Source organism: Ovis canadensis, chromosome 7 (assembly GCF_042477335.2).
Source record: "Ovis canadensis isolate MfBH-ARS-UI-01 breed Bighorn chromosome 7, ARS-UI_OviCan_v2, whole genome shotgun sequence".
In the NCBI taxonomy this organism is placed as follows: Eukaryota; Metazoa; Chordata; class Mammalia; order Artiodactyla; family Bovidae; genus Ovis; species Ovis canadensis.
The window spans coordinates 72,167,821-72,181,758 of NC_091251.1; the positions used below are offsets into that span (position 1 = coordinate 72,167,821).

The 13,938-nt window shown below is 40.3% G+C and overlaps 1 protein-coding gene across 1 annotated transcript in view; it reads left to right on the forward strand.

Annotated features, from left to right (window-relative positions):
* FBN1 (fibrillin 1) overlaps window positions 1-13,938 on the forward strand; it is a 274,972-nt gene that overhangs the window by 143,915 nt on the left and 117,119 nt on the right. The window contains exons 11-13 of the mRNA XM_069596613.1: window positions 8,229-8,408; window positions 9,010-9,150; window positions 11,170-11,289. Coding sequence (XP_069452714.1) covers window positions 8,229-8,408; window positions 9,010-9,150; window positions 11,170-11,289 — 441 coding nt within the window. The remainder of the gene's footprint in view (window positions 1-8,228; window positions 8,409-9,009; window positions 9,151-11,169; window positions 11,290-13,938) is intronic.

Here is a 13,938-nt window from a genome sequence, read left to right on the forward strand (position 1 = left end):
CGCTGGCTAGCAGCCTGACCAGCCTGGAAGAACTGGCTCTTCCTTATCCTCAGGTATTTCTTTCAGCTCTCACATAGGGCTCAAAAGCTCACTAGTATCAGAGTCAACTCATTTAGAGCCTTTCAGGTGAGTTGTTGTGGATATAAATTCTTCCTGCCCAAATATTTGACACTCCCCTCTTCTTCCTTGCCACATAGTCCTGTTGATTTTTTTGTTTTGTTTTGACTTCTCTTCCATGTCTTATTCATTTCCATGTAAAGCTCACTTTCTCTCATCTGGACTATTTAAGTGGCCTCCTACCTGCTCTCCCTGAAGTCCACAGCTGCCATAGAACGTTTTCCAAAGCCTAACTCAACTGAAATTCAGTTTTTAAAAATTGTGTCTGGGGGAAATGTAGAGAAAGATGTCCAGAAAATTTTTCTCAGGATGAACTCAGGCTTATCTAGTGGTCCAAGTCACTCCATTTCTTGAAAACAAGGTGAAATGAAGTCGCTCAGTCATGTCCGAATCTTTGTGACCCCATGGACTATAGCCTATCAGGTTCTTCCGTCCATGGGATTTTCCAGGCAAGAGTGCTGGAGTGGATTGCCATTTCCTTCTCCAGGGGATCTACCCAACCCTGGGATCAAACCTGGGTCTCCCGCATTGCAGACAGATGCTTTACCATCTCAGCTATCCCTGAAAATAAAATTTTACTTTTTAGCAGAAAAGTCTCCAAATCTGATCCCAGTTCATCTTTTAATTCTTGTTCTTTGTAGTAGCTTTATTTTCTAATTAAATTATATAATTCAGCTTTCCTTGAACCCAGCCTGTGCATTTCTAAACTCAGGCATCCTTTCTTTTTTTTTTTTAATTTTTATTTTACAATACTGTATTGGTTTTGCCATACATTGACATGAATCCACCACGGGTGTACATGCGTTCCCAAACATGAACCCCCCTCCCACCTCCCTCCCCATAACATCTCTCTGGGTCATCCCCGTGCACCAGCCCCAAGCATGCTGTATCCTGCATCAGACGTAGACTGGCGATTCGTTTCTTACATGATAGTATACATGTTTCATGCCATTCTCCCAAATCATCCCACCCTCTCCCTCTCCCTCTGAGTCCAAAAGTCTGCTCTACACATCTGTGTCTCTTTTGCTGTCTTGCATACAGGGTCATCATTGCCATCTTTCTAAATTCCATATATATGTGTTAGTATACTGTATTGGTGTTTTTCTTTCTGGCTTACTTCACTCTGTATAATAGGCTCCAGTTTCATCCATCTCATTAGAACTGATTCAAATGTATTCTTTCTAATGGCTGAGTAATACTCCATTGTGTATATGTACCACCGCTTTCTTATCCATTCATCTGCTGATGGACATCTAGGTTGTTTCCATGTCCTGGCTATTATAAACAGTGCTGCAATGAACATTGGGGTACATGTGTCTCTTTCAATTCTGGTTTCCTCGGTGTGTATGCCCAGCAGTGGGATTGCTGGGTCATAAGGCAGTTCTATTTGCAGTTTTTTAAGGAATCTCCACACTGTTTTCCATAGTGGCTGTACTAGTTTGGATTCCCACCAACAGTGTAGGAGGGTTCCCTTTTCTCCACACCCTCTCCAGCATTTATTGCTTGTAGACTTTTGGATCACAGATATTCTAACTGGTGTGAAGTGATACCTCATTGTGGTTTTGATTTGCATTTCTCTAATAATGAGTGATATTGAGCATCTTTTCATGTGTTTGTTAGCCATCCGTATGTCTTCTTTGGAGAAATGTCTATTTAGTTCTTTGGCCCATTTTTTGATTGGGTCGTTTATTTTTCTGGAATTGAGCTGCATAAGTTGCTTGTATATTTTTGAGATTAGTTGTTTGTCAGTTGCTTCATTTGCTATTATTTTCTCCCATTCAGAAGGCTGTCTTTTCACCTTGCTTATAGTTTCCTTTGTTGTGCAGAAGCTTTTAATTTTAATTAGATCCCATTAGTTTATTTTTGCTTTTATTTCCAGAATTCTGGGGGGTGGATCATAGAGGATCCTGTTGTGATTTATGTCGGAGAGTGTTTTGCCTATGTTCTCCTCTAGGAGTTTTATAGTTTCTGGTCTTACATTTAGATCTTTAATCCATTTTGAGTTTATTTTCATGTGCGGTGTTAGAAAGTGATCTAATTTCATTCTTTTATAAGTAGTTGACCAGTTTTCCTAGCACCACTTGTTAAAGAGATTGTCTTTACTCCATTGTATATTCTTGCCTCCTTTGTCAAAGATAAGGTGTCCATATGTGTGTGGATTTATCTCTGGGCTTTCTATTTGGTTCCACTGATCTATATTTCTGTCTTTGTGCCAGTACCATACTGTCTTGATGACTGGCTTTGTAGTAGAGCCTGAAGTCAGGCAAGTTGATTCCTCTAGTTCCATTCTTCTTTCTCAGGATTGCTTTGGCTATTCAAGGTTTTTTGTATTTCCATACAAATCTTGAAATTATTTGTTCTAGTTCTGTGAAAAATATCACTGGTAGCTTGATAGGGATTGCATTGAATTTGTAGATTGCTTTGGGTAGTATACTCATTTTCACTATATTGATTCTTCTGATCCATGAACATGGTATATTTCTCCATCTATTAGTGTCCTCTTTGATTTCTTTCATCAGTGTTTTATAGTTTTCTATATATAGGTCTTTAGTTTCTTTAGGTAGATATATTCCTAAATATTTTATTCTTTTTGTTGCAATGGTGAATGGAATTGTTTCCTTAATTTCTTTTTCAACTTTCTCATTATTAGCTTATAGGAATGCAAGGGATTTCTGTGTGTTGACTTTATATCCTGCAACTTTACTATATTCATTGATTAGCTCTAGTGATTTTCTGGTGGAGTCTTTAGGGTTTTCTATGTAGAGGATCATGTCATCTGCAAACAGTGAGAGTTTTACTTCTTCTTTTCCAATTTGGATTCCTTTTATTTCTTTTTCTGCTCTGATTGCTGTGGCCAAAACTTCCAGAACTATGTTGAATAGTAGCGGTGAAAGTGGGCACCCTTGACTTGTTCCTGACTTTAGGGGAAATGCTTTCAATTTTTCACCATTGAGGATAATGTTTGCTGTGGGTTTGTCATATATAGCTTTTATTATGTTGAGGTATGTTCCTTCTATTCCTGCTTTCTGGAGAGTTTTTATCATAAATGGATGTTGAATTTTGTCAAAGGCCTTCTCTGCATCTATTGAGATAATCATATGGCTTTTATTTTTCAATTTGTTGATGTGGTGAATTACATTGATTGATTTGCGGATATTGAAGAATCCTTGCATCCCTGGGATAAAGCCCACTTGATCATGGTGTATGATCTTTTTAATGTGTTGTTGGATTCTGATTGCTAGAATTTTGTTGAGGATTTTTGCATCTATGTTCATTAGTGATATTGGCCTGTAGTTTTCTTTTTTTGTAGCATCTTTGTCAGGTTTTGGTATTAGGGTGATGGTGGCCTCACAGAATGAGTTTGGAAGTTTACCTTCCTCTGCAATTTTCTGGAAGAGTTTGAGTAGGATAGGTGTTAGCTCTTCTCGAAATTTTTGGTAGAAGTCAGCTGTGAAGCCGTCTGGACCTGGGCTTTTGTTTGCTGGAAGATTTCTGATTATAGTTTCAATTTCTGTGCTTGTGATGGGTTGTTAAGATTTTCTATTTCTTCCTGGTTCAGTTTTGGAAAGTTGTACTTTTCTAAGAATTTGTCCATTTCTTCCACGTTGTCCATTTTATTGGCATATAATTGCTGATAGTAGTCTCTTATGATCCTTTGTATTTCTGTGTTGTCTGTTGTGATCTCTCCATTTTCATTTCTAATTTTATTGATTTGATTTTTCTCTCTTTGCTTCTTGATGAGTCTGGCTAATGGTTTGTCAATTTTATTTATGCTTTCGAAGAACCAGCTTTTGGCTTTGTTGATTTTTGCTATGGTCTCTTTTGTTTCTTTTGCATTTATTTCTGCCCTAATTTTTAAGATTTCTTTCCTTCTACTAACTCTGGGGTTCTCCATTTCTTCCTTTTCTAGTGCTTTAGGTGTAGAGTTAGGTTACTTATTTGACTTTTTTTCTTGTTTCTTGAGGTATGCCTGAATTGCTATGAACTTTCCTCTTAGCACTGATTTTATAGTGTCCCACAGGTTTTGGGTTGTGTTTTCATTTTCATTAGTTTCTATGCATATTTTGATTTCTTTTTTGATTTCTTTTTGTTGGTTATTCAGAAGCGTGTTGTTCAGCCTCCATAAGTTGGAATTTTTAATAGTTTTTCTCGTGTAATTGAGATCTAATCTTAATGCGTTATGGTCAGAAAAGAAGGCATCCTTTCTTCTCAAACTTCTCCTCAGTTCAGGTCCTTACTCCCCACTCCTCACCCCTACCACCTCTACCTGTTATATGCCCTCTTGTTGGTTAAGTTCCCACTCAGATATGACCTAATCCATGCACATCCCAAGATAGCCATAGTGGGAAGTGCTACCTTCTAGCTCAGTGCTCTAGGTGTGTACTGTTGCTATGATAGACACCATCTGCTCAGCTTTGGGCCCGTATGTGTTCCTGTATTGCTTTTTTGCTAGCTGATAAATTTCATTAGGGGGTCTCAGTCATCATTACAGTGCCACATTCCTTCTGCTTTTTTAACACTTCACCAGTACTTGGCAAAAACTTGCTGATGGGAGGCATTCAGTTAGTGTACAACTTATTAGGTGACATCTTTCTCACCAGTTGTAAGTAAAAACTGGGGTTATAGTTACTTCTCAATCTGGTTCCTGAAAGTGTGTTTTAATCAGGAAATTTTAGGAGAAAAAGTCAATATGAGGATGGATGAATGCAGAGTTAATGAAATACTTCAGAGTGTGCTATTCACAGACTATGAATGCCCCAAGATCATGGATTATAGACCTGCTCACAGATGTTATTTTAAAATTTCTGTTTATTATTGAGAATTATATATATGGATTATAAAGCAAGAAAGTCTTTTCAATATTTTAACATATAACAAGCTATATATTGCCATACATTTTGACTGTCTACAGCCTAAAAATATAATGCTGCCTCCTTAGTTCATTAGCGGGACCATATAGTAGATCACTATTTAGAAGCACATGACTTTCCACTAAAACATACAGCATGGATATCAGGAGAATTGCTTTTTAAATATATATATTAACTTAGGAATCAGCAGCATTGATGTGAATTCTTTCCTGTCTCGATCAGGCCTTGAACAGAAGAAAGAGGACTAGAGTAGCCATATGTGCCTAAGGACTTACTTTAGGGCACGTGGAGCAGAAGGCCTGGTTCCCCTCTGTGACTTTCCAGGCAGCTGCTCTCCCAGGGGTACCACTGAAAGATGTACAACCCCAAGATAGTCTCAGAGTAGAGCAAATGGATAGAACAAACTAGTTTTCAGGTAGATGTGTGTGTTTGCTCTTTGTTTGTTCAAATGTTTCATACCAATACCACAGAGCTCTAGGTTCTTAATGAATGAAGAATGATAACATAGGAAGGATTATTTCAGATTGGTCAGCTTTTCACTTTAAAAATAAGTCAGTTTCATCTCCAAGTTAAATAGAGATAGAAAAGATGGACATCAGTTGAACAAAATTAGCCCCATGTTGCTGATTTTGAATGTAAAGGGGCTCAATGGAAAGTTCCTAAACTAAAATAGGAAAAAGTACAGAACCAGACTGGTATACTTTCATGGAGAGGTTAAGATGAATTTAATGGCATGCTTGGGCTTCCCTGGTGCCTCAGTGGTAAATCTGCCTACAATGGTGGAGACCCAGGTTTAATCCCTGGATAGGGAAGATTCCCCTGGAGAATGGAATGGCAACCCACTCCAGTATTTTTGCCTGGAGAATTCCCATGGACAGAAGAACCTGGCAGGCTATAGTCCATGGAGTCGCAAAGAGTTGGACATGACTGAGCGACTGACACACTCTCAAATAATATAACCAAATTAGCAGAAATGTTGATAAGCTACCCAACTTCTTTTATAGGAATCCTAAAAGACCTTTAAAAGAGAAGATTGATTGGTGCTTGGAAACTCAGTACAATTGCAATTCAACTAAATCTATCATAGTTAATAAATTCCTCTTATGTGCAATTTTCCAGGTGAGGCTGAGAGTAGGAATTAAATGTGAGTTTGATATGATCCTTGGTTAAAATGCTGCCGCACAGTCTTAATGGTAGAAAGTTGTAAGAAAGCAGGTAGCCAGGAAATGATATGGCACATCCAGGTAATAATTCTATAAGAAAGATCACTGTGATTTGAAAATAGGGATTGTAGCATTCTGATTCAGGGAAGCATAAACAACATATAAATCCTTTCTAAATTCAGTCAGGCATTACTGAATCTCTGTGGATTAAAATTCCAGATCAATAATGCAGTAATAGAATTCTCTGAAAACATAAACTTAATCTGAGTTGGAAATGTCAGATATGATTGAAAACGTTTCAGTAATGGATCAGAAAATAACAACAAAGTACATGGTAGCTAGGTATGTTTGTTCTGTGCTGTGCTAAGTCGCTTCAGTTGTGTCTGACTCTGTGCAGCCCCATAGACGGCAGCCCACCAGGCTCCCCCATCCCTGGGATTCTCCAGGCAAGAACACTGGAGTGGGTTGCCATTTCCTTCTTCAATGCATGAAAGTGAAAAGTTTAGCCAACTGTTAATGGACAATATGTCCAATGAGGTTTAAATATGCATACATTTCAGTAAGACATATTACTGTGTGATTGAATAAGTCAGATTTTAGTCCACAAGGAAAATAAAAATACTAGCCTAATTTCTATTAATGGATGAAGGTAGCATGAAAAGTTTCTATGGGAGAATTCCTGTGTGACAGAGATAAAAAAAATCATCAACATTCTGGAAAGAGGGGAAAAAAGAAAATTTAAGTCATATAGTTTACTTTTTGAAGTGAACTATGACAAAATATGGCTATTTACAGGAAACATGAAAATGGATAGTTAAGTAAATATCCTTCTCAAAACTTGAATCCTGCTTAAAAATACCAGTTTGGAAGTCTCCCTCCCTGAGCCCCCCACTCCCTGAAATGTGCCACAAGTCTAAACATGATTTATCCTCATAAGGAACTGGCATTGTGGAAAGTAGGAATTGGTCTGCACGTGCAGTCACAGGGGAAACAGCTGATCATCACCCTTGGTGCTTCTTCTGCCCCGTGGGCTGTTTCTTCTCTGTCACGTTCTTGTCTTTTACAAATAGGTATCCATCAGGGCTCTGTCTCCTTACTCCCTTCTCTTCACTTTCCACACCTTCCTCATGGGAGCTCACCCATCCCCATGACTTTAAACACCACCTATCCACTGAAAACCCCCAAACTGAGCAGCAACCCTGACGACTTCTCTAGGCTCCAAACTCTTTTATAAAACTGCTATGTGACATCTCCATGTGGATGTCTGATATCTCAGAATTCACCTGTTCAGCTTTTGGCTTCTGTTCACCAAACCTGCCCCCGTCACAGTGTTTCCCATCTCAGCAGACGGCACCCACGTCAGCCTTGTTTCTCAAGTGGAGAACTACAGCTCACTCCTGATTTCCTGTTCTCCTCAGCTACGACTTTCCTGTGATTTCCTATTCCCTTATTTACTGACATTTACTCCTTCCCTGAGCACAATCCATTTATCTTATCTCTAAATATGCTTCAGATGTGTTTACTTCTATCCGGTTCTATCATTAGCTCCCTGGTCCAGCCATCCTTGTCTTGCCCTTGGGCTTCTGCAGCAGCCTTGTCTCTTTCTGGTACATTCTCCAGATCCAATGAGAATGATCTGAAAATGTTCATCTGATCATGTCTCATCCCCACTAAAGACCACCAGCAGCTTTCCAATGTACATCAAATAAATCATGTGTTCTTTAGAGCCCTGTGGGAGCCATGGGTGGGAAGACTGGGTGGAGATCGTGGCATCTTATTCTATTCTACCTCGAGGTCAATTTTGACATAGGTAAAGACTTCTTAGGTTTTAGGAGGGGTATGTGGTACTACCATGGGAAGTTTTTCTTTTTGGGGGGTTTTGAATTATTGTTTCTGCGTGGTTGCTGCTCTAGGTATTAGGGATGGGAATGAAGTCTGTTGGCTTTTTGCCTTTTCTTCAGTTGACCTATGTCATTTGTGGATCCATTTTATTCAGAATTCCTTTAAACAGTAAGGGTGATTCCCATGGGCCTGTGACATATGCTGTAGCTCAGCTATTGTGTTGTATTTTTTCCAGAGGATTTCAACAAGCTGTGCTCCGTCCCTATGGTAATTCCTGAGAGGCCAGGATATCCTCCTCCACCCCTTGGCCCCGTTCCTCCCGTTCCCCCTGTCCCTCCTGGCTTTCCTCCTGGGCCTCAAATCATGATCCCTCGACCACCAGTGGAATATCCATATCCATCGCGGGAACCACCAAGTAAGAATTCAAAAAGTCATCCAATTACTTTTCTTGCATTAATTAGGTTAATTTTGTTGTCATTGTTTATGCTAAGTCATTAAATTTAGAATTCTTAAGTATTGCATTTACACAGTCTCGTGTATAAAGTTCTCAACTAGCCTATTACATAGAGGAAAATGGACAATTTCATATTCTCCAGAAATTAGCATCCTTTTGTTATTGATATTGTGGGAGAGATTTAAATCTGATTCATAGAGGGGAGGTGTAAAATTACACTTTGGGTTATGTATCATGCAAAACAATTTTGCAAGTAGTTAAATATTAAGCTTTTCCCGCCAACTGGTGGCTTGAACATGAGGCAAAGAGATGGGGAGGGAGACGTGGGCAGAGGAGCAGGCTACTGCTGGGCTGCAGTAGCTGGCTGCATGCGCCGGGATGCACAGGTACTCTCTGTAGGCAGGAACGGAAACACTCTCTGTTGGTACCAGATAACCTTTGCCCAACGAGTGTCCTCCTTCCTTTAAGGTTCAGCATCTTCCCTGTTATTACGGAATTCAGTGCTGATGAAAGATGCTCTAATTTTAAATGATTTTAATGGGGTCTCATGCTGTTCTTTTAGGGGTGCTACCAGTCAATGTCACTGATTACTGCCAGCTCTTTCGCTATCTCTGTCAAAATGGACGCTGCATCCCAACCCCCGGGAGCTACCGGTGTGAGTGCAACAAAGGATTCCAGCTGGACCTCCGTGGGGAGTGCATTGGTACGTGATGGACCACTGTGCTGGCACCGAGAGGCTGCCGCATGCAGCTCTGCTCCATGACTGGATAGGTTTTCTATGACTGCTGTAACAGATTGCCTCAAACTTAGTGGCTTTAAAGCAGCACAGATTTATTATCTTATATTTCTATAGGTTAGAAGTCCGACATATTTCTTACCAGGCTAAAATCAAGGTGTCAGCAGGGCTGTGTTCCTTATGGAGGCTCTTGGAGAGAATCCATGTCTCTGCCTTTTCCAGCATCTAGAGGCTGTCTGTTTCCTTGCTGAAGGGCTGTTTCTTCATCTTCAAAGTCAGCAGTGTAGCTTCTTCAAATTTCTCTCTAACTCTCTGGTTCTCTCTTCTAACACTCTCCTTCACGTTTAAGTATCTTTGTGATTACACTGGACCAGCTATATATTGGGCTTCCCTGGGGGCTTAATTGGTAAAGAATCCGCCTGCCATGTGGGAGACCTGGGTTCTATTCCTGGGTTGGAAAGATCCCCTGGAGAAGGGCATGGCAACCTACTCCAGGATTATTTCCTGGAGAATCCTTATGGACAGAGGAACCTGGTAGGCTATAGTCCATGGGGTCACAAAGAGTTGAACACGACTGAGTGACTAAGCACAGCCCAGCACAGCACAGCTGTGTATTTCAGGAGGAATGGATATTCTACCAACTAGTAGCTTAATTTGACTCCCCTTGCCATGTAGCATATTCACAGGTTCTGGGGATTAGGACATGACAATGTTTGCGGGGGCATTCTTATGCCTACTGTTGTTTGTTGTTGTTTAGTAGCTAAGTCGAGTCTGACTCTAGTGACACCATGGACTGTAGCCTACCAGGCTCCTCTGTCCATGGGATTCCCCAGGCAAGAATACTGGAGTGGGTTGCCATTTTCTTCTTCAGCTGATCTTCCTGACTCACAGATCAAAGCCAATCTTCTGCATTGACCAGCAGATTCTTTACCACTGAGCCACCAGGAAAATCCTATGCCTACTATAGTGGCTTTTAACTTTCATTGTAAAATAAATTCGAGGCATTGCCGGTAACTCTTACTTAAGACATCGTATTAAAGCCTGACCATTAAAACAAAGCATTAAAAATACCCCAAAATTGTGAAACTTTGCATGTGTTACTAATTTGAATGAATAACTCACCAACTATGTCCAGTTAGTCATTAAAGAATGAAGCAAGGAAGTTTAAGTGTTGACGAGGCAGTCAAGTTAGTGAAGAAGGAAATATAACGCAAGAATAAAATGCTTTCGGAAGCCCCTTGGAGTAGCCCGCTAGGAGAGAGTGCTTCAGTTCTTAGAGGTCCTCCAGAGCTAGGTGGGAGAGGGAACATCTAGCTCAGGGTTGAGATCAGACCTGCATCTGCCGCAAGAAGCTTGCGACTTCAAACAAGTGGGTTATCTTCCATAAGCCTTAGCTTCCTCGTCTTTACAGAGGAATAAAACCCAGTTTACCTGTAAGTATACCGGTAGCTCTAAATGACTATAAAACTAGTGAGAGCCTGTCTGGGGGCAAGGTGGTGGTGGTGGCATCCTCAGTGGTGGGCGAGATGTGTCCTTCAAACTGTGATAGCTTCATGGTTTGTTGTAATATTCTTAACACAGCTCAGAAAGGAATGATTAGATATGGTTGGGCCTTCTTTTTATTGAAGTAACGAGTTTCAAGAGACACTCGGAATCCTACCCAGAAGCCGCTTCTGAAATGTCAGTCTGTTTGATTCCCTTAGACCAGACCCAGGGAAGAGAAAACGTTTATTAGCTTGGAGTGTTGAGTTGCTATTCTTTGGCATTTTACTCTGAAGAATGACGCAGGAAAATAATACACTTTAACTGCTCAACCCTACCAGTCTTCAAGTGGCTGGTGGCACCGTTATTGTAGTGGAAAGAAAAAGGAACCTTTCATTAAGCTATTTATTTCTTGAAAGTGTTTTAACATGTAAAGGAAACCAACAAAATGGTCTTAGAGTTATGGCCATCTAACTTCTTCCTAAAATATACCGTGCTTTGCAGATGTTGATGAATGTGAGAAGAACCCTTGTGCTGGTGGCGAGTGTATTAACACGCAGGGCTCTTACACCTGTCAGTGCCGACCTGGTTATCAGAGCACACTCACGCGGACAGAGTGCCGAGGTATGTTCAGTCTGAGCTTGGCATGGGGGACATGTATGCTAAGTAAGGAGTTTGCATGGAGGAATTCCATGGAGCTTAAGTAACCCTTGCTTGGAGAGACTAAGATACTCCCATTGCCTTTTGCACTTAATTCCACATATTGTTACTCTGAATTATGTTACATCATAACTTTATGTTACATCATAAAATCTGGCAAACGTTCCAGTTATTTTAAAAGATGCTTCTGTGCCTATGAGAATATCTTCTTTTTACCAACCTCCCCCACCCCCTTTGTTTTTGCCTTGTCACTATTGTCTCTTAAATTGTAATCAGAAAGCTAGGGAATAGGGTTGTCCTTTGTTGACAGAAAAGCAGAGGAAACTTTCAGGTGAAATTTCCTGCAATTAGTTGCTGAATGGAAAGGCCTGAAGGATAAGAAGTGCCTGTAAATTCTTGCTGTTGATTCATGTGGTCAGCAGTAGCATCAGCTAGGGGCAGGTTGGACATGCAGCAACTAAAGCCCCACTTGAGACCTGCTGAATCCAAATCAGCATTTGAACACGGTCTTCCAGGGATCCTTACATGTGTTAAAGTTGGAGAAGCCCTGCTATAAAGTTTCCTCATAAAAATTTGCCTTCAATTTTGTTTAGTAGTTGACCTATTAGTCCACCCAAAAGTCATCTTAGGTGACTTTGATGTACTGAGTTTCTTCTTTATTTTTTTTAATGTTTTATTTTGTATTGTAGTATAGTGAAGTAACGATGTGACAGTTTCATGTGGACAGAGCAGGGACTCAGCCATACATATACATGTATCCATTCTACCCCAAATTCCTCTCCCATCCAGGCTGCCACATAACATTGAGCAGAGTTCCCTATGCTATACAGTAGGTCCTTGTTGGTTATCCATTTAAAATATAGCAATGTTATACTGAATTTCTGAGATAGAAATAATTAAGATGTGCTTCCCGCTTCAGGAGACTCAAATATCTATATCTCTATAAATTTGGTGCAGAATGATCTATTATCATGGATCAAGTAAAGGCAGATAAAAGCAAGAAAATTCTCTGTTGAAATTAAATACAGGGAAATATAGGGAAGTTTGTATGCTTAAAAAATTTGTCAACCATTAATGAGTTAATTTTATTTGCCTCTTTTAGCAAAAGTTCTTTATATGAGTTGAAGACATACAAGTGTTGTTTTTGTTTATTTTTATTAGTGACTGTTTTCAAAATCTTTGAATTTGGTTCTGACTTCGAGATTTCTTGCCATCAGTGTGTCTTAGTACACTACTTATAAATGGCAATTTTGAGCAGAAAAACCTGGAGAACAACACGTGAATCTGTTAATATTTCTATTAATGGTCTACTTACTGAATTACAAGTATAGTTTGAATTTTTAACTGAGCTTAGGTCCTTCTTTATGACTTTTGTTTAAAATAATCAGTGCATACACACAGTATATCAGGCATTTTTCAATAGTGGAAAATAAACTGAAACCAATGTTTCAGAAGACAGCACTATTAAATAAGCAAATAGAAGACATCATTGAAAGCACTCTTCTAGGGTGGGAACCTGCCAGTGTAGGTGCATGTTACTGTCATCAGTCTGAGACTTCATTTATTAGAGACTGAGGATTACCTAAAAGCCTCAAGTACTGTGTTCTTTAAGGGCTGCTGCTGCTAAGTCACTGCAGTCATGTCCGACTCTGTGCGACCCCATAGACGGCAGCCCACCAGGCTCCCCCGTCCCTGGGATTCTCCAGGCAAGAGTGCTTGAGTGGGGTGCCATTGCCTTTTCCGTCTTTGAGAGATAGTGCTAAGTTTATCTCAAACACGAGAAGTTGATAACATGCTCACATTTGGAGATAGATGACAGTGGTCACAGAATGGTCAGAAAGGCTGTATACTCAGCTGAGAAGGAGGACAGGTGGAACTGAACAGAAGGGGACAGTAGAAGCACAGATACACAGACAAGACTTTGAATGGCAAGCTTTTCATTTATTTTTGTAAGGCAGCGGAGCCCCGATGGCATTTTCAAATTAGCGAGGAGAGAAAGAGCTGAACTCTTTTTCCTGTTTATTTTATCCCTGGGCCTCCATAGATTATAGAATCCTTAAAGAAAAAAAAAGTAGATTATAAAATCTTAAAAAAAAAAAAAGTCTGCTGAAGAATATGTGGCTTTTTACTATTTTTTTTTTTAGAGTATGGAATGAGTCAGATTTTAGTAAGGATTAAGAAATAAATGAGAGAGAAAACGATTGTAGGTTGTTGGCACAAAGATCAGACAGAAGGAAAGCCCAGACTGCCTCAGCTAGTCCAATGACTCGTGTGGAAACCACTGCTGGATCTGCCCAGAAAGAAAGTGCGTCTGAGGGTCAACCACAAGACACCGTGCAGACACAGGATAGACAGTCAGAATAACCAGTATGCCATGAGTGCACATTCTTGTCGCCCAGAGGACTTTTAGAGCACTTACACCCAGGGACACGTGGCCTCCACTCAGCGTGGAGAGGTCTGCTCCCATCCAGCTCTGCTCAGCGCCCTGGCCTCTGTCTCCTGGGGAATAAGCCCTGGCATAGGTTATGTGCTCGGTAGACAGGATGGTTTGTGTTCATCCCCTTTGATGTTCATCCAGGCATGTAGCCTGGAAACTGAGGGGAATAGATAATC